General features: G+C 37.9%; 1 protein-coding gene across 22 annotated transcripts in view; it reads right to left on the bottom strand.

Annotated features, from left to right (window-relative positions):
• The window catches only part of DLGAP2 (DLG associated protein 2), a 455,914-nt gene that overhangs the window by 18,224 nt on the left and 410,795 nt on the right, over positions 1–26,895 (bottom strand). For all 22 annotated transcript variants that reach the window (XM_036380773.2, XM_054514363.1, XM_036380774.2 and 19 more), the window contains 3 exons: positions 15,360–15,709; positions 5,873–5,958; positions 4,237–4,652 (listed from right to left, as the gene is read on the bottom strand). In XM_036380773.2, the coding sequence (XP_036236666.1) occupies positions 4,237–4,652; positions 5,873–5,958; positions 15,360–15,709 (852 nt within the window). The remainder of the gene's footprint in view (positions 1–4,236; positions 4,653–5,872; positions 5,959–15,359; positions 15,710–26,895) is intronic.

Genomic DNA, 26,895 nt, shown 5'->3' with positions numbered 1-26,895 from the left:
CAAATTTGTTTTTTACCTCAACAAAGCTACGTTCAAAAAGGAGAAAATTTCAGCAGAACAATAAAAATGCTGTGAGGAATTATTGGATGCCACATGTAGGACTTTACAGACTGTTTCAGTATAGTTGACATTCTTTAGTCATTCACAACACTCCAATTGGAAATTTCAATGTCTCCTGAAGCATAGGTTTGTGAAAAGCATTAGAAAATAATGTCAGTAATTTCTCTTTGGTTAAAGGATAACCTGTATTTGGTCAAACACCTAAGAAAGCTTTTATGGATAATTAATTCATGAATATACTAAAATCAATTGGCTGTGAGGTTTTTTGTTGATTTTTATTCACCTAAAATTATGGGAGATTTTACTCTGTGTTTTCTATTACTATTCAGTCCTATTAGTACTGTGAAAATATCAGCTAGAGGATTAGCAAGGAATGGTCCAGTATCCATGGAATTAAGTGGAATGGGAGAGAGAGGTGATACTTTGAGCTCCCACTCTAATATCTTTATTTTCTTTCCCCACTAGAGATCAGTTTACTGCTATTCCAGCAGAGCTGCTAACCACAATGCAGGAGATACCAACAAAGCAACATTTCTGCTGGCATAGTTTACCCTATGGTTAATTTTTGCACCTATCTAAGGATTTTTATGTGAGAGTAAACTCTGTGGAGCTGTTCCCCATAATGAAGTTCTCCAGTGGCCAAGCAGGTGGCACTGAGAAACCCAGGGTTGCCTTCTTTCCCCTGCCAAGCCCTGCCCGCAAGCTGTGGGCAGGGACTGCAGTTCCCTCTCCCTGCTCTGCTCTCCCTGCTCCCATCACTGTGCTCATGGGATGCAGAGCCCTGACCTTCTTGGTCTTCAATAGCTTTGTGACGCTTGAAATTGTTTTCCTTGTCATCACCTACACACGAATACCCAAACACAATTTTCAGGGTGTAAAACTGAAACTCCAGTCAGCACCCACGAGAAACACATATCTTTGCCTGGAGGCACCCTGTGAGTGCAAGTGACCAGATGTTTAACCCTGGGAACAGTTACAGACACATATCTACAGTTTTTACATATACTGAACACACACACACACACATATAAATAATAAACAGGACACAAATAACTGCTTCCACAAACTATATAAGAACTTTGCAGAGACTTCAAAATAAAAGGAGTTATTTTTGTTGCAATGATTATCTCTTTTTCTAAGACCTGATGAGTGAAGTTCTTAAAACAATATTATGGAAGAAAAGGTTCAGTGAAAGAAAAAATCAATATAGCAATCAGACAGCTTTTGGTCATCTCAGGGCTGCTGTGTTAGCACCAAAACTGAAATTGTTTTCTAAAATTCAGTTCTATTTTAACTGTTCCCATGTTTAAAACAAAATATAAGTGGCATCATAAAGGCAGCCTCTCCTATGAGATGCAACGCTATATTTGGTCTTCACGTACAATTAATATATCCAGGCCAAAAAGAAATGATTCAGCATTAAGAATGACAGTTTGAATGTGCAAACATTGCTGTGAAGTGTTTTGGGAACAGTAGTCTTGCTGGAAGATGGAAAACCATATTTATTTGCTTTTGGCTCAGCCATTTCTGTTTATTTTCTTCAAGAACTGGCAAATATTTAAATATGTCAAGCTACATTTCATGCTGTGACGTTATTAGATTTAAGTTCTTGAGGATACACACCTTACAACCTCTGCAGCTCAGACTGGGGATACAAAATGTTTTAAGGACCCAACAAGAAAAAAATATTCACACAGAGTTTTTAGGATGCTGTGAAGCTCATTCCCCTACTGAAATTAATTCTTTGAAAACTTCCTTTTACTTAATGTGCTATTACATGAAGGGATACAATTTAAAAAAATGTAATTTGGAAATTATTTCAGGAAGAGCTCTTGAAAGGAGTTACATACAATAAAAAGTCGGAACTTTAGACAGTCAGCTGAGCACAAATTCTGACCTTGCAAACACTTTGTAGATCTATTCTATAACTTCTTTAGCCTATTAGGGAGGTCAAAAAGTTCCCCCAAGAACAAGTAATTAACCCATTTTTGTTAGTTTAAAAAAGAGACTTCAAGGATTTCAGTTGAATTTTATCAACTCTCTTATCAGGGAATTGCTCTTTCTTTTCCTCTTCCAAATTCAAGTCCTTCTTCAAACAGGGAAACAAAATCCTGATACTATGTTTTGTTTTTTGACTGAAATATTCCAAGTTAGTGTCGCTAACTCCTAATATTAATAAAAATACTGAAGTCCATATTGTCTTCATTTCCTATGTACTATTTATAGAAAACTACCTTGATTGCCATTTCACCATGCAGTCAGCTGTTCCAGAGTATATCTGGAGTGCAAAAGTATAGGCTCACATGATGGGAAGGAGAATTGTTCTGCATCTGAGAACAGGCAGTCAGCTAAAGTCAGCTCATCCAAGTTTTCCTCATGTGGTACCCAGTTTCATATTCCAAAGAGTAACAGCTCTGCCTGCCTCTCCACATCTCTGAGTGGGGAAGGGGTACAGATGTGAGCATGTTTCCATTGCTTGTTTCATACAGCTGCAGATCTGGCTGGGACTGTGCAAAAGGAAGAGCTCACAAAGAGAGGAGGCAGGAGAAGTCCAGCTCTTGCCTGCAGACTGTTCGCTAGTAAAGAGAGAGGCTAACGTCCTGTGTGTTTCTCCCCTTTGCTCCCCAAATAATCTTACTCTTTCAAAGGAGATCAAAGTCTTGCTCTTTGAACTTCTGCTTCAGACTGAGAGCACTCATGTTCCTACATCAGTAACAGGTGGTCTGAGAAGCAGGTGCTTTGGGATTCTTAATGATGACACTGAAACGTCAGTATTCAGCACTGCAAAGACTTGAAGAATTGAAAAATAGGACATGTAAAAAAAAAGTACTGAGGAATAACCATTATGAAAGGCTTGGAAAATCTTCCACAGGCTAATCAAAGGAAAATGTGTTGTTATTTAACAGTCCCTAGAAGGATATTAAAGTCTTCATAGTATCAATGGAAGGGGAAAATTCTGAGCTCTGCTCTGCTATGATGAAAATAAGTCCATAAAGCACCAGAGGCTCAAGGAAGGAAAACCAGCCTTACTCACAGCCCCACCCCAAATCCTCTGTTGTTACTTGGCAGACTTGTGCACAATACAGCAGAGAAATATGACTGTAAAATAAAAAATGATGATGTAAAAATGTAGACATTTTTTGCTTTGAAAAGGTCAGTGCAAGAAATAGAAATTGGCCTTTTAGTCACCATGCTGGCCTGGCCCAAGACCTGAGGGTACATCATAGCAAGAACTCGTTGAGAGGGAAACAAGATGATCAGGAAACAGTACTCAGAGGTGATGGTGAAATTTGTAAGAGTGCAGGGAAAGAAGCTAGTAAGAAAAATTAATATGAATTCATTTGTGGTCTGAGAAAATCTCAGCTGAGACAATAATTCAGATTGTCAGGGATTGAAATATTTATAAAACTGAGCCTGAAGAACAAGGATAATTGACCTCAAAGGGAATCACAGGGAGCTGGCTACTGAGTCCTAGGACCACTTTGATATATTACTATCATTAGCGCTGTCTTGGATCTTGTTCCAAAATAGTCTACATTATTTTTCACTTTATCCCATCACTCCTTTCAAGGTGTCCACAGGACATGAGAGAATAATAATGATTCTTGACAAAATTGTAATAAGAAAATGCAGCTGAATTTTCTAATAATGCATATGCCTGTCTAACTGCAGAAGTACTTTAACTGTTGTTCTTGCCTGCTATGCTTTCTGTTCTTCCAACAGGCTGAAGTGCCTGTAAAGGAGTGGAAACATTTTTAAAATGGCTTCTCACTAAGAGGCAAAATCGCAGGTTTCAGGAAAAGGGCAAAACAAGGTTCATGTAAGACCACTCTGTGTGCTCTGGCAAAGGGTCAAGCACTGGAGCCATAGAAGTGAATGGGAAGAATGTGTCAAATTTGGAGCTGTGGATGGAGCTATTGCACCATATGAGCTCTATGTAATACCAGACTTTGATCCTGCACTGGACTCTAGAGTTGGTTCTTTAACTACTTCCACAAAACCTTACTCTGGGAAGCACCAAGATGTGCAGCCAGCCACAGGACAGTGTTCTTATGTACTAAGGTTCTTTGCTCCTACAGAATGAGTGAGGACAAACCACAACTCACAGCTTTATCCTAACAGATTTCATATTTTAGTAATCATCTGTATACTGAAAATATACTGAAATGTTCTTACTTTCTTCAGAAAGATCATTTTCTTCTGCTTCTCTTTCCATTTCTTTGCACCATCCTTCCATTCTCTTAGTCTCAGTGTGTAGTAACTTCATAAACCAAGATCCGTCCCGCCGACAAGGAGACATTCGACCAGTCTCGACTGTCTCGATGGCTGGCTCCAGCCAGGGTTCCGGTGGTGGAAGGTTTGAGGTGTCAACTGGGGTCCTGTAATCTTCTCTGTAGCTGAACAGTCCCTGTGTCCGTACAGTTCTCACTGCACTATATTGGGTGGGTGTGCTGGGCTCTGAGTGCTGCTGGAATGAAGAGCCAAATTGAAGTCCCTTATCCTCCATGGTGATGTGTCCTGGAAAACCCTCCAGTTCCAGGTCAGCCTGGACAGCTGCTGTTACACTGTTCGAGCGCTTGAATCGTCCATGTCTTGGTGAAGAGGGAAAAAAGAAAAGATATTAAGACATATAAATAATGTATGTGATGGTACAGAGAGACAGAATAATGTTTCAGTGAGAAGGAATGGATTCTGTTCTTCTCCTTGGACTTTATGTTAAACATCTTTTCTTTGTGTATATCACACTAAAATTAGGTGGTGAGTAGCAACAGAGGGGAAAAACAAAATGCATAGTGGAATCATTGATCTAAGCAAGGGTACAAAAGAAAATTATTTAAATTGTCTCTGGAAGCAAATATTGATTTGTTCTCATACTACAAAATAACACGTGTCGTTACTAAATAAACTGGAAATAACTACCAGAACTAGAACTTCCTGATAGAAGTCTGTAAAGTATTTATATAAAAAAATTTCCAATGTTCAGAATTTTAAGTAGAAAGATCTGCAAATCTGCTCAGTTAGGACTTTTGAGAATCCCTTAATAAAAGAAAGATAATATCAGTACATTTAAGAATGTGGGTTGGGGTTTTTTTGGTCTTATAGGATGCCCATTAAAAGTTGATTATCCACTGTTATATAACACTGAATAATGATATTTTAGAAAAACTTTGTGTTAAAATATTAGAGAAGCAAAGATTATTTGTGAAATCTTTTCACATTGGAGTCCATTGTCTCAGATTATTTGTAGTTCATGATGGCAAAAGGCAATTAGCAGCCAGATACTCACAGACAGCTGCTGTGAAATGAGATAATGGTCCTGGTCTAGTACTTGACAAACAGTACCTACCAGGCTTAACCTCTGAGTCAGTACATGGGCTAGCAGATTAACAAAACTAGAGAAGGACTGAACAAATCAGAAAGCTGATTCTATTTCAGAATAAAGGTATCATCCTAAGAATTTTGTCTCCTTTTGTGGACTGGGAAAGGCTGTATCAGCATGAGGAGTCCTGTTGAAGGAAGACTGTTCCAATATGTAGCTCTTAGTATTTGTTCTGACAATAATGAAATTATACTAAGCCACTATTTAATACTTTAACTTCTTCCCTTCAATTAAAAACTGGAAAGTTAGATAAATGTGAAGCAACTGCTAAGTAATCTCCACAAATGTTACCAAATGATAAACATGCATATAAGAAATTTGGCTTCAGGGATTATTTAGTGGCAGCACCTGTCAGGTGTTGTTTATTAAATCTGTTTATAAATGTATGTTGTGCTATGAAAGACTACAGATTTTTGAACATGCTTAAATTACCGTTTTTCATCTTCCACTTGAATTCCAACAGAATGGTATTCCCGTAGGCCTCTGCTTTCAGTATCTGAATCAGTTGCTGTTTCCACCTAATTCAACACAAAAGATACATCTGCAGAGTGAGCATTGACAACTCAGCACAATTTTGCACACACTCATTCAAAATTAATTATATATTTCATCTCTTACTGCTAAGAAACACCTAGCACAGTCAAATAAATGCCATAGGTATTCAGCCTGGTATTATGGTTTTGGTACTGTATCTTATTAAAGTTCTGCACAAATACTTCTGCTATGTAATTCCCTATTTCAAATCCAAGCAGAAGCAATTACTCAGTTTGGTGGGATCAGGGAGTAAGCTTGGTCTGGAAGGGCTGAGGAATCCACAGGGTAACCCCATTTTATATTATTATAAACCAGTCTCATTATAGTCCTTGATTTACAAAATAAAATAAAGTCTGAAGTAGCCCCATAAGCTTACAAGTGATAAAAAGAAATGGAGCAATGAAATTTTATTGACAACTATGTTGACAAATATAAAACCATTAAATGATGTGAGGGATACAGCAGAATGCCCTATCTCACCTTTTTTTTAATAACACAGTCCTGAAAATGCTGTATCAAGCAGGCAATTTATGCACTTTTTATAGCATTCCCATCTGAAATACACTTACCAAAATATATTCACAGTAGTTTCCTTCAAGACTGAGACTTGCGTTTGCAAGTTTCTGTGGGATTTTATATAGCACTCCCCACCACCACACCACCCCCAAGTCTTTGACACAGGCAGAGCAAGTGCTGCAGTATGCAAATTTTACTGAATCAAGGGAGAGGCAGGGAAAAAAACATAAAGAGTAAAACTGACTTTTCCTTTTGAATAATACTTTCACTGTTAAATAAAAAAAATATTATCAACTGGTTTTCCATATGCACACTCCACGTGTGAATTCAAAGAATCTATCTGATGATAAAGATAAGAAAAGTTTTACTCTTGCAGCAGTCACAGGCATTTCTGGAAAGAGCCTGATGGTCTTTGCAGCTGTGTCTCAGCTGCACAGTCCCAACCCCACCTGGTTTCTGAAGGGATCCAGGGACAAGGTGGGAGGAGGGTGGGAAACAAGTGCATATGTGGACTATACTTCTTGAGGAAGAGAGTTGCTGGTAACTTCTCCTTCCATCTTTAAGCCATAGCTCAGCATGCAGTCACATGTAGGTGAATGGAAAGGAACTCCAGCCAGCAATGAGTGCACGTTCATATTTACATGTGTTTAAGTCTTGGAGATGTCAATGAAACAGGTGGTGCAGGAATCCTCTAGTAAATGTTAATGGCATGCTTGAACTGCACAGTATAGCATCAGGCACAGGTGTGCTAAAATGTCTGGCTATCAGTGTGACAACAGTCCAGGAAAGACACATTTCCCAGCAATTCCCTTTACTCTACATAAGGCCTAGGGGAGAGTGCATGCTGCCTGGAAGTGCAAGTGCATGGAAGCTTGCTGTGTTCATTTTGATGGGCAGCGCATTGAGAGAACTAATATATCAGACTTGGTAACAGAATGTGGTGTTGTCAGTACAAAAAGAAAGATTTCCTCTTGACATTGGCAGTAAAAAACCCCTCAACCCCAGAGGTAGCAGCTTGGAGGAAAAAAAGCCGGAACAACCAACTGAAATGATAGGTAAATTGGTTTCCTAGTTAAGGGTGATCTTGGCTGCAATGGCTGAGAAGCATCAGCTGCTTGGAGTGTCATAGTCTCTGAAAGAACATTGCTCTATGCAAAGCAGCCATAAGGTCCAGCTGTTAGCACAAAGAGATGTCTATCAGGAAGTGCAGACTTATCTATAGCAGAGTCCAAAAGAGCCTTAAATAACAAATTCTAGTCTAAGTGAGGGACTAGGCATTCAGCTAGTCCTTTCAGTGATTTGAGGAAAGCTGCATATAAAACACATTAATTTCCTGAATTAACTGGGCAAAGAATGAGATACTCATGTAGGCTGTTGGGGGGAGCAGAGAGGCAAGTCACACTTGCAGCTTTGACTCCTGCAATGAGACCTCAGTCATGCATGGACATGTTTTGAAGAGTGAACTCATTCTCAGGGGTAGAGGAGATGATTGAGAGGGAACATTATAAATGCCTACAGGTATCTGAAGGGAGGATATCAAAATAATATTTCCAAGCTTTTCTCAGTGGTGCCAAGCAATAAGACAAGAAGCAATGGGCAGAAACTGAATGCAAGGAAGAACTTTACAGTGTGAGTGACCAAGCACTGGAGCAGATTGCTCAGAGAGGCTGTGGCATCGTCTTCCCTGGTGATGTTCAAGAACCATCTGGATACACTCCTGCGCAGTGTGCTCTGGGGTCACCCTGCTTTAGTAGGGAGGTTGGACCAGATGACCCATTGTAGTCTCTTCCAACCTGACCTGCTCTGTGACTGTGGAGTGAATAAGAGCAGATAACAAAAAAATACTTAGACTGTGTCTTCTGGTTGCACCTGTAGGAGTGCTAGAGATGATGTCCAATGGGGGGGAAACATTTTCTGGAAGATGTAGTTTGATGTTAAAATCCATAACAACAATTGGAGTGATGAGGAAGTCTAAACTGTTGCTAAGAGCTGTGGTACTGGGGTTCATCCCAAAGCAACCAGTCAGTCTGAGTTAAATCACATAATCTAGGAACAGATTGCCCAGAGTTGTGGATACCTTATCCCTGGAAGTATGTTTGAGGCCAACTTGGATGGGACCCTGAGGTCCCTGGTCTAGTGAAAGATGTTCTTGCCCATGGACAGGGGCTGTAACTAGATCTTTAAAGTCTCTTCCAATCCAAATTATTCCATAATTCAATTCTATTTTATTATTCTGTTGGACTGGGTCCAAAGGAAAAGACCATAGTAATTTCTTATTACTTCCACTTGTTAATCAAGTTCCTTGAACTTGTTCAACTGAACTGCAACTCTGGATGATGGTGTCAGTGATGTAGGCACAGGCTCCACAGGGTTACAAGCCTTAAGGTTTGACAAGGGAAAAGAGGTTTGTGGGTGGCCAGATTGAAGAGGTTGAGCAGGTGGGAGCAAAGGGTTTATCAGGGCCTTCTGCTCACTCACATGGCTCAGCACTGAAGGACAGGACATTGTGGCCAGTTCAGACCTGAGACAAAGCCAAAGAGATGAAGCCAAGCTGATGTCTCCTCACATGTCAGTCTTTGCCTTCAGCCCATTCCAAAGAACTGCACTTCCTTCAAAGAGTGATATCCTTAGGATAACCATTCCTGAACACAGAAATAGGGTAAGGCTGGGGGTGAGCAACAGCCAATGGACAGAGAATAGACTAGCTTTCCATGGAGATGCTCAGCAGCTCAGACATAGTGTTGTTGGAAACATGATGATCCAAAGACATAAACAAGGAAAGGCCCCTACAGAGAACATCAATTGGGCCATCAATTTTTTCTGCAACAAAGCAGGCAGACTTGTAACACACACCCTTCTTCATTATTGCATATCAAAAACATACCTGTTTTTGCCAGCTACATTGTCTGGTTTAGTAAGAAATAGCAGGTCTTCTTTTGAACTCTGCTTCTGATATGTGGAGGCAGATTTATCTTACCTTTATTTGGAATGGTTTGGTATCTTTCTATTGATGCAACACATGGAGAAAAAGGTTTTTATTGGTCTGTTTTCAAGTATTTACTTACTGGCATTTCACCTGGAGATATAATCCTGAGTAATTTACGCAATATGCAATTGATACCTAAAATTCACAGGCACAAATGAAGTAATACACTCTAAAATTTTATTCCAAAAAATTATCAGAAAAATGATGATCCAGGTGTCAAAATAAAAATTATATTACTTATCTCTAGATATAAAGTCTTGCCAATTTGTCCTTCCCTCCAGCTTGCCAAGACTGACACTAAATAAACGACCTGATGATTGCCTTGGTATTTTAATGCTTTCATTTTCTCACTATGCCTTGTAACAGCAGGAGAATGCCAATTTTTGTGTGTGTCTGTGTGCATGTGCAGGCAAAATCTAGCATTGCAAATATTGTAACAACCAGCAAAATGTAAAATGGAGGCAAATACCAAGACAAGCAAAAGTGGAAAATAAGACAGTAATTTGCAATCATAAAGAAAAAAAATGAACAAACAAATTGCATTGCTGTATGACAGATATTATAAAGACTCCTACTAGAAAACAGCAGGAAACTCTTTCATCTGATTGGCCAGGCTAAACTCAAATGAGCAGAGGATAAAAGTAATACATTTGGTTTGATTATGTGACTCTTGAAACTCAAATAACTTTCACTAAATCTGTTATTATAGTCCTTGATTCATTATTGTTTTAATATTTACATGGGTTATAAAACACTTAATATTTTCAAATTGGCCCACAGTCTCAGTAAAGCAAACAATGTGAAGAATTTTATCTTTATATGCTTTTGATGGAATCTCACACATAAGAGGAAAGAAAAAATAGACAGTCATATCAAAAGCAGAAGAAAGGACTAGATCTAATAGAGTAAATCAGCTTCCTCTCTCATCGCCAAAAAAAGAACAAAAAGTCTCTTAAAATTGGCATTTTATCTTAAACATGAGCACTGCAACTGCAATAACATTGCAGCATCCTAAAAAATCCAGTCTAAGCTTCTATGCATACTGTCTCAAAGGTAGACTTGAAGTTAATATATTCAATGCATAAGAAAACAGATTTTAACCTGTTGGCTTTTGCTTCACTCTCCTAAGCATTAGCAGTAAGAGTCCTTCAGGCCACATTATCTCTCCCCATGCGACTTCACTGCCCTCAATGGGTTTTCACTGCTGTAACCAATTTATTCTATAATTAGAGTTTAATAAACAATCTCTCTGATGATGTACAGGAAGGGAAATAATTCACCCTTCCTCTCTTGCATAGACTTCTCAGTGATAACAAGACTAAAATAGAGTAGACAACACTACTTTTGACACTAGATCAAGTGCACGTAATTGTGAATTTAGATAACCACTCTTAGGTATGGGGCTGACCTTATTTGTATGCAGTGACTTCAAAGTAGGAAAAACACTTCAAATAGAATTACAGTACTAATAGCTATTGCTTTCCTTTACTGATGGAAGATTTTAACCAGCTAAAAACATACATTCTTTCAAAATAATTTTTAGAAACCCAGCAAAATAAACCTATACTTTAATGCTAGTGAGATTTTTTGTGTCTCACCATGGAGCTCCATTTTGCCACTCTGCTAATTCCCAGCTGAACATCTGGACTACTCAAATATGTGGCATGGCACAGTAGCTGCTAATTATCAAAAGAAGCAGCTTGAAAACTTCCTCTGATCTTTTAAGAAATGACTTTTTACTAAAAATACAAGCCAGAGTTTAGAAATGGGATTTATGTCAAGCATATATGAGATTGTAGCAAGAGAATCATGTACACAGCAGAGGTCACTGATAACTTTTTTTTGGTGCATTTAATGCTAAGTAGCAAATTGCTCTGAACCAACAAATATTCACTGACTTCTCCAGGCAAAGGACTTCATACACTCCTCTCACAAAAGCACAGTCTAACAGTCATTTTAGGAGGAGAATAAACAGTACTTCTGTAGCTTTGGATCATTTATTGTCCAAACACTTGTGTAATCAATGCAAATATTTCTTTTGACTGCTGTGTATACATTGAAGTAGAGCACTGATGAAGATGGTATAACCTAAACTGTGCAAAGAAAATGTAGGTGCCTATCTAAGTACATTTAACTATGGGTACAAAATGCTTTGTGTTAAAGGGAAGTTCTAGTTTGAGAATGCAGAATATCATGAACAATGTTCTTACTTTGTGACATGAATTATATCTATATATATATATATATATATACACATATATAAAAATAAATTATGCAGAAGATCTCCTTTTGTCACAAAAAAACTTATGCAAGGAAGCTATTGCATTAATCTCCCTGGATATAGCCTTTAATTTATAAGAAGGATTTGTTCAATGTAGATTCTGGAGATTATAAAAAACACACTAAGTATTTTGAAGCATGATCTTCTGATGATAAATGAAGATGACTGAGTCCATTCTCTATGCTACAATTAGGGCTTGTCTCCAAAAATATGACTGTGAATCAGCCTTCACACTTAGAATATTTGTTTCCATCTCATTTGTTTCCAGGGTTTCTCTTCAATTTGAGAAGCCTTGATGTCTTTTAAATAGAGAAGAAACAAAGGACTGCATGTTTTGAAGACTTGAAATAAATAGGAGGAATTCCTTGACATGTTTTCTCATATATTTCACATTCCCAATGCTTTTAATATGAAATGGCTTATAAGTAGAGCAGATTTGAAATGTTAATCATTAGCATATATACTAGGGTGTGCAAAAGAGCAAGGAAAATCCTGGAAAATATCTTAGCAACAACCTTGTTCTGATTTAGTGCTTATTTTACTCTTAACAATCTCTACTCTCCATTTTAATTCACATACTTTGATTAGTCTTTTGCTGTCATGATAGAAGACAGATAGGAGGTTTAGAGCTACTAGTATTACAAGAGTATTGTTCTTTTTATATCCATATATTCTTTCAATTGCTGAATAAATTTTTAATCTCAAAATCAGTATTTTGAAATTAATTTGAATTTATAAGTCAGCATTTTTTCCCAGTGCCTATTTACATGCTTGACAATATTTGTCTTGATTTAAATATGACAGTGGAAAAAAGAAAACACAAAAAAAAAACAACCCAAAAACCCAAAGTCCCCAGCTATTTTCTGAAAAAGCTTCGTTTCTAAAGCTTTTATTTTTCTGTTTGAAATCCCATCAGGGATAGAGCTAACACACCATGAGATGGATTAGTGTATCTGTGCTGTTCCCTGTCTCTGCAGACAGGTGTTACAGATGTATAGTAACTCCAGTGCTTCTCTAGGAGCTCAAGCTCTCTGTGCTTGTGAATACCAACCCTATTGGCACATTCCTAGCATGCCAGGGCTTTTCAAAAGGACCCCTATTCACCACATGTACTCTGCACAAATCATATATCTCAAAGCTGCCCTAGGCTGGGTCCATTGTGTTTCCACTTGCAGTGGCACCGCTGGTCACTCTGTACCTTTGTTCCTCTCTGCTCCTGTATGAAGCTCTCTTGGCAAACATTCTCCCATCAATGTGTTAAAGGAGTGGAACAGTAAAAAATGAACAAATTAACCATCCTGATAGCAAATTAACTAATGCAAATAAATGCAAATTCAATGCATTACCCTGGCATGGCATGCTAATGAGAAAACAAGTCATTTAGTCAATCAAGGAAATATGCAAATAAAAAACATCCTTTTCCAAGGTACTTGGACACAGAAGTCTAAAAGAAATTAAATACTGCAACTGTACTTTGAGTATACAAATTACTATTTGTGTAGTTTGCAATAAGAACATTCTACCTTGTGGGTTTTTTTCTGTTCAAACTTGGCAATAGCAATATAACAAAATGTATTTCCTATTTAAAAATACTGCAGAAATGTATTTTTCTCACTAATGTGATGTTTGAAGCTTAATGCTGAAAAAAACCCCAAACAACTAAAATGTGCTCAGCGTACTGCTGAAAATTCCACATTTTCTAATGTCAAATGGTACAACAAAGAAGTTTGTATTTCTTGAAAGATAATAAACAGCTCGCCCTTCTAAAACTTGCTGTTGCAAACAACATTTGCCTTTCTCCATGTGTGCATCTGAGGACCACTGTTACAGTCCAAGTGTCAGATGGCAAGCTGCCATGGAAGATCTGCTGCCCCCAGGGAAACAGGTGTTTTTGTGGATAATAAGCACATATGATTAAACACATAAAGATGAAAGCACACATAAAGAAGGGTCAGGGCCCATTGAAAAGTACTGGTCATCACCTGTAGTTATAAACAGGATCAAGTGATGTAATCAAAGTTCCAGAATTAATTGCTGGAATATCAAGACTGACCAAATCAAGACACCAACACTGATAAATAACCACTGTGCACAGTTGCTGTAAAGGAGAGATAAGAACAACACTAGATACTATTCCTTTCTGAATAGTTAGTTTCAGGTTAGGAGCTAAAAGGTACCAAAGATTTCTTTGCTGCTCCTTTGAACTTTTCAGTGTTATCTCCCAAGCTCCTTCTCTGAACAATTTAGGATACACTAATTACTCTGTAAAACATTTTAAAAGTAGGCATCTGACTATTTTGCCATGGTTGTTAAATTGAATTCTACTTTTCTGCATCCAAAGGATCAGAATCAAATACTTTTTTGTCAAGGAAATGGACAAAGCTTTCTGGCAAAGCTGATTCCTTCCCATTAGTCTAATGCATAATGGAACAGCAAAATTACAGCATGCTAAAATGTTAACCTGTAAAGTTCAATCAGCAGCTGTGATAGGCTTAACCCAAACACTTTTCTGTGATTATATTATATAATTAATGGAAATGCAACTACTACTTTTTAAAGAAAATCACATACTTTCTTTTATATTCTTGTATATTTCTAATATACAGCCACTCACTGGGCGTTTTTACATGGATGATTACCTTCTCAAGATCTATGTTGCTGTCTCCACAATACCTATGTCAAAATAAATGTCAGTTTCTCTGTAGCTAATCTAGCAAAAGTAAGTGCAAAAGTGAACCCAGTCATGTAAAAGGGGATATTCAGCAGAACAGAAGCCAAAATTTTCTTCCACTGCTGTCTCAAAGGACTTCGCATTCTTTGCAAGTTCAACTTTCCAATTTTTATTACTACTTGGTATTTCCTAGGGATTTGAACAAATGACCATTTCTAGCTATCTAGCACTTACCATTTAGCAGAAGGAATAGCAATCAAAATTTGCATTTGGAATTGTCTTATTTCATTTGCCTGAAACAACAGAACTTGACTAAGCTTTCCACAGTCTGACACACATTTTGTCAGGTGAAATAAATATTGTGGGTTTTGATGGACAAATGGAAGAATGCTCAAAGACTGTGTTTATTAATGTTCTTTTATTACTTGCCATCTCTAATTATGCTGTATCTACAGCAGAACATTTCTTTATCTTTTTTGGTACCTTCTTCCCAGCACAACTAAAAGAGCAAGGGTCTCTTTTTAGGTAGAATACTTGAAGATTGACTGGCTTTACTCATTTTCCAAGGTCAAAAGAGAAATATAATGGAAAAAGTACAGTAAAGCATTTTAAAGCTGGTGAAATTCTGTTAAAAGGACTGTTAATTCACGGAGGGAAGGAGATGAACATGCTGTTCACCTGTAGCTCTGCAGTATAATTTTCATATCAAGTGTTAATGACAGGTAACCTCCCTGGAGATTTATTCATTCATTGTCTCCCATGTACAGTGCATTAGCTGAAGACTTTTCTGCACAGCCATGATGTGAATTGCAATTACTGCTAAGCAGCCAGGGGTTGTTTGGGAGATTATCAGAGCTAGTGAAGCTGAATGACTCACTCTATGCTATTTACAGGAAGAAGACAAGGAATACAGGTGTATATGATAGACTACCTGGATCCCTATAGAGGAGCGGCGACTCTTGAGGAACTCCTCTGCTTTTGTCACGAGGATGGCCTTGTCACTGGTGCGTATGGAGGTGCTCTGGCTCTCGGCCGCGTGGCGCTGGGCAGCCGCTGTCTCCAGGGCCAGGTTCATGGCCTTGTTGCTGTCCAGGCTGTCGGTGGAGTTGTACATGGCTCGCCCGTCCTGCGGCCACGGGGATATCCTCTGGGCCCGGCCGTCGTGGTACGCGTCCTGCGTGGACTCTGTGCTGCTCTGCGCCGTCACGGAGATCAGCGGCTTGGAAGTGGTGCGAGGGGGTACTGGCGGTGGTGTTTTCTTGTAACTTGTATAAGTTACAGCTATGGGAAAAATTAAAAGAAAAAAAAAGAAAAATAAGCAGAAAGAAAAAGAGAAAGAAAAAAGGAAAGAGAGAAATCAAGATTAATCTGATGGAAACTTGACAACAGAAATTACCCTAAGATTGTGCTATTTAAAAATTATGATGGTGTAATGTAGTACTCTTCATCAACCTCACTGTTATTTGAAAGTGTCACTCAGAATCAGATGGCTATCCATAGAAAGATTTTATTTCAACAAGGAAGAAGGAAAGGGTGGAAATGAGAGTCCCAAATTACAGTGAAGATGAAAGAGAGTTTGCAAGGATATGTGTGTTAAAACTTGTGCTGGGTAAGAACACACTGAGGCTTCTGAGATTAAGGGATAAAGCTCATAAAAGGAATAAAGGAAGATTTTTTTTTCCCTGTTCTTATTGTCTGAACTGTGAGCTTTGTGGTATACCACACTACTTTATGGTTTGCCACACTATAACCTCTTAAAATCCTGCCAGCTACACTGGTTGGAATTAGGCAAGGTTGGCTACTTATTTGTGCAAGAAGCATATATTTTAAAATTTTTTCAATACCATTAATAAAAGAAAATTCAAGGCATGTTAAAAATATTCTAATATATGCAAAGCTATTAAGACTTTGATGAGCAGAGCAGTTCTGAAGCTGGTTTAACATAGATTCCATCTTCCAGCATAAGGCTCAACAAACATCCAATAAAACTCTACAGATGCAGAACTGTGCCAATACTTCATCCTTACAAAATTTTAAAAATTTCAAAGATATTAATATTTAATCATTAATATCACAGAGCTGAATTTTCTAATTGTCTAAGCCCACTAAACACTTTTTCACTTTTTTTTGGTACTAATAAGAGTATTTCTGCTGTTGAAGAGTATTTTCCCCAAAGCACATACAATCATAATTCATAAAATTAGCAGCTGATTAAAAAAAAGGAATTGTGGTATATCTTTCTTCCTGTATGGAGAAACCAAGTCCAATTCACTTCTTGTATAGTTACAGGAGTAAGCTTGCCTTTGTCTGGTGTTACTAATGGATTGACATTGCAGCAGTTACTCAGGTAACCTTGGAATTGGGGTTACTTGAGTCCAAAAAAGGTTCTGTAAGAGTTCCTCTCCTCGTTACACCAGTAGGGGCTGATGAGCAATGAAGTCAGCCTCTCCTTTTTATATAAGGCCATGTTGCAGCTATCTGGAATGTAGAGATCAGCTTGGGAATTAACACCTTGGACTGCTGAACCTGTATCACCAGGCTAGTCTGTGTGAACAGTGGGTCTAGAGAAAGTGACTCTTAAATGTTGACTCTTGAAAATCATAAATTAAAGTGATATCATACATAAAAGAGAGAAAGCCTGAGCTAGGAAAGAAAACTTCCATTTAAAGAACATTTTGAATTACTATTGATGCCGCTCAATTCTGGTAGAGATTTAGAGCCTTGCTCTGAGCTAAATTACTCAAACAGAGTGAAACATGTAAAACACATGAAACATGCTCTTCAGTATCTGAGACTGTGCTTTTTTTGAAGTGCAATTTTGTTGTCCTATCACCAGTCATCTCCTGTCAATTTTGTCACCAGCAATTAAGAAGAAAAAAACCTCAGTATTTTTCAGATGCTTTAGGGAGTACAGAAAGTTCACAGAAGAAGGGGGAGGCTGTAAATCTTGGAAATTAAGACAGTGTCTAATGAACTCAAGTAGTGGGTCTGAGGAATGTTTCCACTAAGAGAGTTGCCATAATACTGCTCCCCCACTCTGCAAATTTAGATGCAACTGATCAACATGCTGGGAAACATAAATAGAGAAAATGGGGTGAAATAGGGTGAACAATATCCAGCACAGGAAGCCAATTTTACCTGTAACATAAGACAGGTTATCACTGTGATAACTACTTTACTGTTTTTACATCTGTCTTCATGTAAAAGAATAGCAGTGAATAATGAAACATATGGTTAATGTGATAATGAAACATCACAAGCAGGTATATCCCTACTACTTGAGCAGCAGATCACTTCTCTGTCTAATGAATATAAATGTTAAACTGCTGTTGCAGCCCTTCTTAGCTGACTTAATCTTCATTTACATTTCTGAAAAAGAAAAATTCTTCCTGTGGCAAAACCAAAACAATTTCTTGCCTTTTTTTCTTCCCCCCTTTTTTTTCTCCCCCTAGGATTGAATATTTTATTCTAAAAAAGTCTGATTATTTCAGTGGAGTGACATGATTTAAAGCCACCAGGTATTAGAGTAACTGCAGTGTTCTGGCAAGCATTTGATTGTGAATACTAAACAGAAATTAAAAATCCCACAGATGTTCTTGGAACAAGTAGAAGAAACTTCCAGTAGACTAGAAGTTTGTGGGAAACTGGCTACATTTTTACAGTGAAATATGGCAGGAAGAAATTCAATTAATTCCTATACAGTCACAGAGATCAAATATTGAACAGGGAATGAAAAAAAATCCATCTCTACACTGTTAATGAGTTGTATCTGGAATAACAGTTTCAGAGACAGAAATCTGGGACTAATTGGAGACTAACAAAATCAAGTAAGAGGATAGAGACCTGCATTTGAGAGTCAAATCTTGCTACCAAATTCTATTTGCTTTAATAATTCTAGTGGTTCTAGTGAATTAAATGGGATAACCTGGCATGTGTTGGTGACTTAAGAGACAGCTACATAACAGATTAGGGTCCTGTTAAAGGAGAAAGTAACACAGTAATCCACAGTTTACTGTTCATGTTTGGGTTTAGATCTCTAATAAATAAGTATTGCCTTAAGGTCTGAAGCATGAAACTTTATTCACTTGCAAATTGTTTCCATTAGCAATGGCATCTGGGAATAGTATCAACAATAACCCTTTTCTATCATGTCTGGTTCTTGGTCCTGGCAATTGTAAATGCAACACATCATATATGGGAAGAAACATTTCCTGCTCCTAACTGAAAATGAACTTTTTATTTATCATCTGCTTCTGCTGATGGACAGGGTCTCCTGCCACCTTTGCACCATTCTCTACCCTGTACATTTTATTTGCCTTAGTAGTTATTAGTCCAAAGCAAGCATATAAAACCTCCTTAGCACTGCTTTGTGTCTTCCCCAGTTTTAGTCATCATTCTGCAAACTCAGAGCTCTGGAGGACTTTGCTGGCCCCACAGAGAGGGTTGGTGCTGGGCAGCAGTCCTGGGGTGCAGAGCACTGGCTGAGGACAGTGCCCCATGGCTCCACAGGGCACTGGTGCTGAAACTAGAACTGGAACAGGACTGGGATGGAGAAGTCTTGACTTCAGTGCAGACAAGCTGAGCATCAGAGGCAGCACCACAGCAGGAGATGAGACCCAGCATGAGGCAGGCCTGTGGAAGAGCCCCAGGAGGGCAGAGCTGGCACAGGATGGCTTCAGACAGATTCAAATTGTGCACTTGAGCAGACGCCAGAGACCTGCTCCATGTTTGGACATGTAAAACGTCAGTCCAGGATAATCTCCTGTTGTTTCTAGTGCTGACCAAAGATTTCTGAATTCTTTAGTTTTCTGATTTCTTTAATTTTTTAGTGGTTTTAGTCTGCATATCCTGAATATTCCTGATATTTCTCTTTCCAGTCCTGCTGCTGAGCAATGAGGTTCAATCAAAGTAAAAGCAACAGGCCTCTGCAATGCTGTTAATCAGTTTGCAAAATCTATAGCTGCTCTGAAATGCAAGGAAAAATAAAGCAGATGGCACAAGACATAAATATGTCTTTTTATGAATAAACTAGAAAAAGAAACTAAAATTTTCTTTCCAGTTGTATTCAAAGGCTATCTTGATATAAAAAGCAGAATTTATTTTTTGCCTAATTTAATAAAGTGGGAAAAATATTTTTTTAAAGTTCTGAACATACATTTTGTCTCCTTCTATTAGCTTATAATAATGAATCAAAAATTACAAAAATGGTGACAAGCTGTTCTAATTCTAAACCATATGGGTATTTCAGATTCCTATTTGAATCAAAGTATTAACTGCTTGGGTACTTGCCTCACTTCAACATAAATATGTGCAATTGGCTCCACTAGATTTTCCTTTAAGGAAGGGCATTTAGAGAAATGGAGAATAAACAAAATGGTTCTGTGCTGTAACAATGCAGCATAACATGCATTAATTTCTCACCTAGTCAGGAAAAGTGTAAAATATCAAATTAGTTTTGTAAGAATTGGTATCCTAAGTGCCAGACCCTCACATGCACAAGACTGCCTACCAGTGCTGAGTTTGGCACAGAGGTGGCTATGAATGACCTGTTCTGTAAACCACATTAACTGTTTTATGTGCTCTGTGATGCCAGGCAGGCAGCATCAATCACAACCAGAATATCAGGCACTATGGCAATACTACTGAGTAGCCAGGAAGATGATTCCAGCACTGGAGAACTGGAAGTTTGGTGGTTTGGATACACACAGTAGAAATACAAGGAAGATTTCCTGATCATTTATGAGCAACAGTTTAAGTGATACAGCTGGAAGCAGAATATCCCTCTTAATCTACACTGTACTTGTCTAAACTTGCTAAAAGTTACTGTTCATACAGCCATAGAAATGAATTATTCCAGCCATATTCCAGTGCCAACAAAGTTTATACTAGAAATAAAATTACTAAAATAAGTCAATTTAGACATAACTTCAGGTTAGCCATAGACCTTCACAGACACAAGGCAGTAGGAGAAATGTGATCTATTTGATGAAATAGCAGTGGCTGTGGGTGACATTCAGAACACCTTTCAAAAGGCAGCCTTTTAATAAATCACCACTTTTGTTCCATTTGCAAGACAGAATCACCTGAGGGGTTTTTACAAATCGATGTAACCATTAAGCACTTAGTCAAAATAACATTATTTAGGCTGCGATCACAAAATTAGCTGGGTGATGGATTTACATGAAAGCACCATCAATTAAAGGAAATGGCTGTGGCAGGAGTAAACTGGATTTTCTGTTTTGTAGGGAGGTTTATCCAGAAGGAGGATAATCGCTCTGCAGGGAGCTGGGAGCTGCCCTGGAGGCAGAGGTCCCAGGGGCTGCTGCTGCAGGCACTCAGGGCTCCTCTGAGCAGCCACAGCACCAGGAGAAACACAATGCAGATGCCCAGGCTGGAGCTAGATCTTCTGCTTTGCACGGGGAAAGTCAACACCAACCCTGAAATTATTTCAGAAGAGGAAAAAGAGGCCTTCTGATAATGAAAGGCAACAATCAAATCTAACCCTGTATCAAAAGAGTACTCAGTTTTTGGAATAGTCTTTAGTGTACGTTGTTTTAGCCAAAGGTTTTGGAAGTTCCAGCTAACATGACTGTCCCTGAAATGCCCTGAAATCTCTTCACTATTCTCCATCATGGTCATTAGAAATTCTGAGTTACTCCTAAAATAAAAATGTATATATGGATGTCTAACAGTTACTTCTCAAAACACAGAATAATGATCATTAAAAGAACATTAAGAGATCAAAGGGGACTTTTGAGAAAAGAAAAACCACAGACACTAAAAGAGTTTATTTCTCACAAAAAGAATTAATTATTTGATGATTTTTCTAACGAGTCATGGATGTAAAAAATAAGAATACAAGTCCCCATTTAAAAGAGAGGGAGTTGGGACACATCTTTTTATATATGCCTCTTTTCATCTTCCATCTACATAAGTCTCTGATTCCAAACATCATTAAAAGCAGACTGTAGTACCAAACAGGCCAGTTTAATTCTACAAAATAATCTGCTTTTCTTGGTCAAATTCTGAAACATTAGTAAGGGGTATCCTTCTTGAATCAGTTATACCTTTAAAGTTCAGTGGTAACAAAAAGATTTCAAAATGCTTTTTGTAACATGTATAGCCTCCGGTATTTAATAAAAAAAAATGGAACTGTTAGAATGATGAGGAAAAGGTTGAATCAGACTGTTTGGATCCAAGTAAATCAGTAAATCAGTCTGTTTGGACCCAAGCTTGCCATTTTCAATGTGTGCCCTCAGTGACTACCTCAAAACCTACACTGCTGATTGGAGTCTCTTCTTTCTCCTTTCATTGCTGAAGCACTATGTACTCAGGCTGCACAGAAGAAAAGAGCAATTTGCTCCATTACCTGACCCTAGACAGGCACCTGAATGTAAATCAGGTTCCTCAGAGTGCTCCTCTAAACACCCACTTGTACTTAAATTGAAATACTGTCTGTATGTGAGTGTAGGGCAGGCAAGGGAACCATGTCCCATACAGTCCAGGCTTCTCCAGCCCTTTCCTTTGGTGCTCCCTGGAAGGTCCACACCTTTGCTTGCTGTTCTGGTGGTGAAAGATCCTGTAATTTCTGAGGGCTTTCTATATTCAAGAGTTTCTCCATTTTAAAGGTTGTTGAGAGGGAGTTTTTTTAATTGTAAGAATATTCAAACCTTGCAAAAGCAGTCATTAAAACTTACCACTGTCATACTGTGATTCAAATTCAAGAGATAATTTTGGTTTTAATTAAATTAACTTCTTTAATTAAATTCTGAATAAATTTCTCTCTAACATAATCAGAGAGATGCTTTAGTTGTTAACCTATCTTTCTGCTTCTTCCCTTTTCTCATTCAGGCCTCCATGATGAATCCTAGCCCATAAAGAGACCAGAGAGCTTCTCATTAGAGAGAGACTCTAGAGTCTGGGTATCTGTGAAAAGACCCTGTTTCTCCCTTTTGAGATTAAACAGTAAGAAACAGTGATATATATATATATATATATATATATATATATATATATGATATAAAAATATCACAGTGATATTTTTATGAGATTTTTTTGAAAGACTGCTTACACCCAGATGATTTTTATCAGCACAGTTTATATGATGGGCTGCACTTTATTTAAACCTGAAATCATTGTCTGGGTAGTATACATCTATAACTTTGCAACCTTTTTTCCTGTTGGATCATTTTCCACATCTTGTGATTAAGTAAACCTGGATATTTGTTACACCCTAAAGTCAGATGTTAATTGGTAGTCTCATGTTGGCATAGTCTGTGGGGGCAAAATGTTGCATTTATCCCGAGCCAGTATTTTAAGTAGGGTCTTTTAATAACAGTGAATTACATCAGAACTTCAAGACAGTTTTTGGGAACTATACGTGGGAATCCATCTCACCTCACATCAGTTGCTGATAAAAACCCAGTCATCCAGGTCCAAGATAGCTGTCCAATCACTTCTAGAATTACTGTGAGAAAAATAAGCAATTCTGGGGCAATTCTTGCCCATTTTAGATGCTTATTTTACCAGGAAATGAATCATCCTATGCTTTTCTCTGTCAACCATAAAGACAATCAAGGACAACCAGCTCAAATTAGGACAGCTAATTTTGACAGTTACCATGACTGGCAGTGTTCACTTGATTTAGTTGACATAGTGGTGGTCAGTCAAAGGTTGGACTTGATGACCTTGGAGGTTTTACCCAATCTTAATGGTTCTATGGTGCTGTGAAATGCCCAAAGGGGTGAGAAAAACTCCAGCCAAAAGCTCTGTTCCTGTGACACACTGGTTTGCACTGGGATATAACCTCTCCTGTCCTTTGTTACCAGCGTTCATTGGAAAGGTGGGAGCTTCATCTCCTCTGCTCCATATCCCTGGGAGCTGGATGGTGAAGCAAATCTGAGTGGAATTTCCCTGCAGTAGTGGCTGAAACCTAATTTCCTGCACCTTGATCCCTTCTGCTCAAGCTACTATATAGCAGCCAGTACCAGCTTCGCCCAAGGTATCTTTTTAACTCCAGACAGGCATGAAAAGCAAACCTTCTGTATTTCTGTAATTTTTTAAATTAAATTACCAGTTTGAAGCAGTTGATTAGACCATGCTGTTAATCCCACTGAAAATGTTGATATTGAAGTCAGTGGAACCAGTCTCCAATTCATACCATCTCAGGATCTGGACCATTATATTAACATATTATTGGCACAGACCAGAATTGTGCTGCCTATATACAATTTTTAAAAAAGTTTTTCAAAAGAGCTCATCACTGAGACACCGCTGCCAAATAAATTACATATTAAAAAACTTTTTTTTTTTAAGCAGCACTTGTCTTTGACATCTCTCTGATAAACAGAATCTGTGCAGCACTTTAAAAAACTACTGAAATCATTAGTACGACACATAACCTCAATTAAAAATTATTTTGTTGAGGCAAAATTACTGGATGTGGTTTTTTTTTTAAAAAAAAAATCTGTGTGTGCAACCGGTCAGCCGCGATATTCAGAGTAGATCCTTTTAGTTCTGTACATCTATCTGATTTTGTACAGGAAACTAACAATTAAGAGGAAATGTTACCACTAAATTTGCAAAAAGCTGGAGCCAATACAGTCTCCCTGGAGAAGAAATGTATAAAAGCAATTACTCTAATCAAATAATTCTGTGCACAAGATGTTACCTCCATATTGAGAAAACTTAGGTCTGTAGGCAGCTCCATGTTACATAAATGATAAATATGTTTTGACAGTGTAATTAATGTTAGTCTCAAAACAGAAATGCAAATCAAACAAGACATCAAGATCAAAAAGTGTAGGCCTTTGCTAAAATTAACAGAGATGTGGGCAACACAAACCTCATAGATTTCTGATGGACTGCTTACAAAGGGTTCTTATTTTAGATCAGTTAATTAGTAAGAAATTATAGCCTAACCAGTATCCTGTAGATGACATGGCAAAGTGCTGACAGCTGTACTGCTCTTCTAAACAGTTCCTATGTGCCTCCAAAATACTGAAGTTGCATTAGAAAACACCATCTCAGTTTTTCAAATACAGGAAGGAAAAATGTTCCTTTAACTATATTTCATTTCCAAAATACATGTGCAGCTTTTCAGGAATACAGATTGCATTTGTCACATTGTCAACACAGAAAGAGACAAAGAAAAGAAAGTTCCAAACACTGAGAATCACTCTTCTTGTGCTACTCTTTTCACATTGAAATTAAAAAAAAAAAAAGAAAATGTTTTTCATTAAAATTTCTTCTTAAACTCCTATGTACCCTTCTCACTCAGTTAAATTAATTTCCATCAGCCTCCTAAACCCCCTCATGAATATATTATGTAGGCTTATAATTGGTTTTACTTTTCTATTTTCTAGTCTCTTTCTTACAGTAACTATGTGTCGCTTGTCATTTTATTCAATTTACAGTAAGGAATTTTAAGACAAGTAGGATGAGAAAAACAATTAGCTTACTTACCCTTAAGGAAATGTTGCATAATTTTATCACTATATTATGATAATCTGACATTAAGGAACATAAGTGATTACTAAATATTTTAAACAAATGCAATTTAGTACCTTTAAACAATTAATTTAATCCACAGAGATTACAAGTCTGGACACAAATCAGAGAGCACTTTTTTGTCAAATCCAATAACCATTTTAACCAAGAAGCAGATGGAGTAAATATGAATGTCAAAACCAGTGTCAAAACCAGTTGAAACTAAAAAAGCTACTTGCAGGCTTCCGTCCCTGTATTTAGGTGTAGAAAATGATGCTGTTGTGTTTTATCTCTCAGATTTTAGGTTCTCTCAGTTATCCTTGTTTTCAGTGGGACCCAAGTTTAACCTTAGTTTTCATCCTATAATGCAATTTGAATAGGTTTAACTTTTGCGTTAGATTAATGGAAGTTAGCTAGCTATGCAATGCCATCATTGTAGACTATTTTAATAGACAACAGAGAGAAACAGTGATGTCCAGAGGACCACTTCTGTCATAGATGGTACAAGTTATAAAGAACATAGATATCCACTGGATATAATGGGGAATTAAAGTGATTGCCTTTGAAACATACATTTTAGATAAATGTATCACATGAGATGAACTTTTATGACTGAAATTTGTATAATTTCTTGGACTGGGGGAAGGAGACAGAGTGTGGAAATACATGTTTTTTCTGGACACAGAAATGTCCGAAAAGGTAAAGAAATGCATATAAAATTCATGACTCATTGATGTGTCCTTGATAGGCTGTTCTCATTCTCAGAAAGCCAAGTGATAGGTTCCTCACTTCAAGCTATCTTCCAGAACCCTGGGTGTCCCCTAGTTGCCCTTGAGGAGTAGCAGTGTGCTGTTGGGATTACTCTGGTATTTGTGGTTTCCAGTGGGTATATTTTAATGGACTATATACTGAGACTGAACCTTGGCCTTACAGCAAGCAAGACTTTGTCAAGACTAATCAAAGTGCTGTTCATTGACAGTAAAACACCTCAGTGTAGGTTGAGGTTTGTTGATTCTGTGTTGGTGCACAATAGCATCCATACACTGTATTCAGTCTGAGTCAAACTCACCAAAACATAGGTACCAAAGCCTTCTTCCCAACAGTTTCTTGTCTAGAATGATGCAATTCTCTTCTAGGTCCTGTATGGATGTCTCAAATGGTACCAGTCAATTGTCTCTGAACTAACCAGAGTTTGTTGTCATGGGAACTTAGACAACTAGATTGCACAAAAGCATCTATGTTTAGTTGACTTGACCTGGAGGTTAACCCAATGCAATTCAACTAACCTGTCTGGTCAAAGGCTAATTCTGTCAGGTTATGCCCTAGGAATGTCACCAATTTTGGTGTCTTTATTTTCTCTGATGGTCTGGAAAAAATCTTTTCCAGGATGTTTTGAGTATCAGGTTTATCAGTTGTCATTCTAGGATAGACCTGAGTCTGAATAAGTTTCCTGATGCAGAAATGGATCCAATGATGTTTGTATAGCTAGCACAGCCAGGAATGTAGTTCCAGTACACATATCATCATTATGGCTCCTGACACACACACATTCAACAAAACCCAGGACTGAACACATGCAGAGCTTCTGAAAAGACTCCTTGGAGGTTATTTTTTTTTTCCCAGGAGGAGAAGCACAGGCAGAGTCCTTCCTTCTTTTTCACTGCAAGGAAGCACAATGAACTGGTGCTTCCAGGGTCACCAACCCTGTGTGCTTCCCTCAGCTGCACACACAAAGCCCTCTGGCAACCTCAGGGTAAATAGCTGGGCTGAGATTTACATCTGCCACTGTCAGCTTCTAACACATCAGGAAGGTTTAAAACTGAGCAGTGAATCACCTTCCTTGCATGTTACATTTTTCTTATAAATTCTACTTCTTTTTTAACCATATAATACCATAAAGAAAACATAGCTTAGAAAACTCTTTGAACAGAACAGCTTTGAAGCCAAATTTTGCCAGGGGAGGCAGCATAGGTATCCTT

This window comes from Molothrus ater, chromosome 3 (genome assembly GCF_012460135.2).
Source record: "Molothrus ater isolate BHLD 08-10-18 breed brown headed cowbird chromosome 3, BPBGC_Mater_1.1, whole genome shotgun sequence".
Classification (NCBI taxonomy): Eukaryota; Metazoa; Chordata; class Aves; order Passeriformes; family Icteridae; genus Molothrus; species Molothrus ater.
The sequence above is the reverse complement of the archived record's forward strand: the minus strand, read 5'-3'. Positions and strand labels throughout refer to the sequence as shown.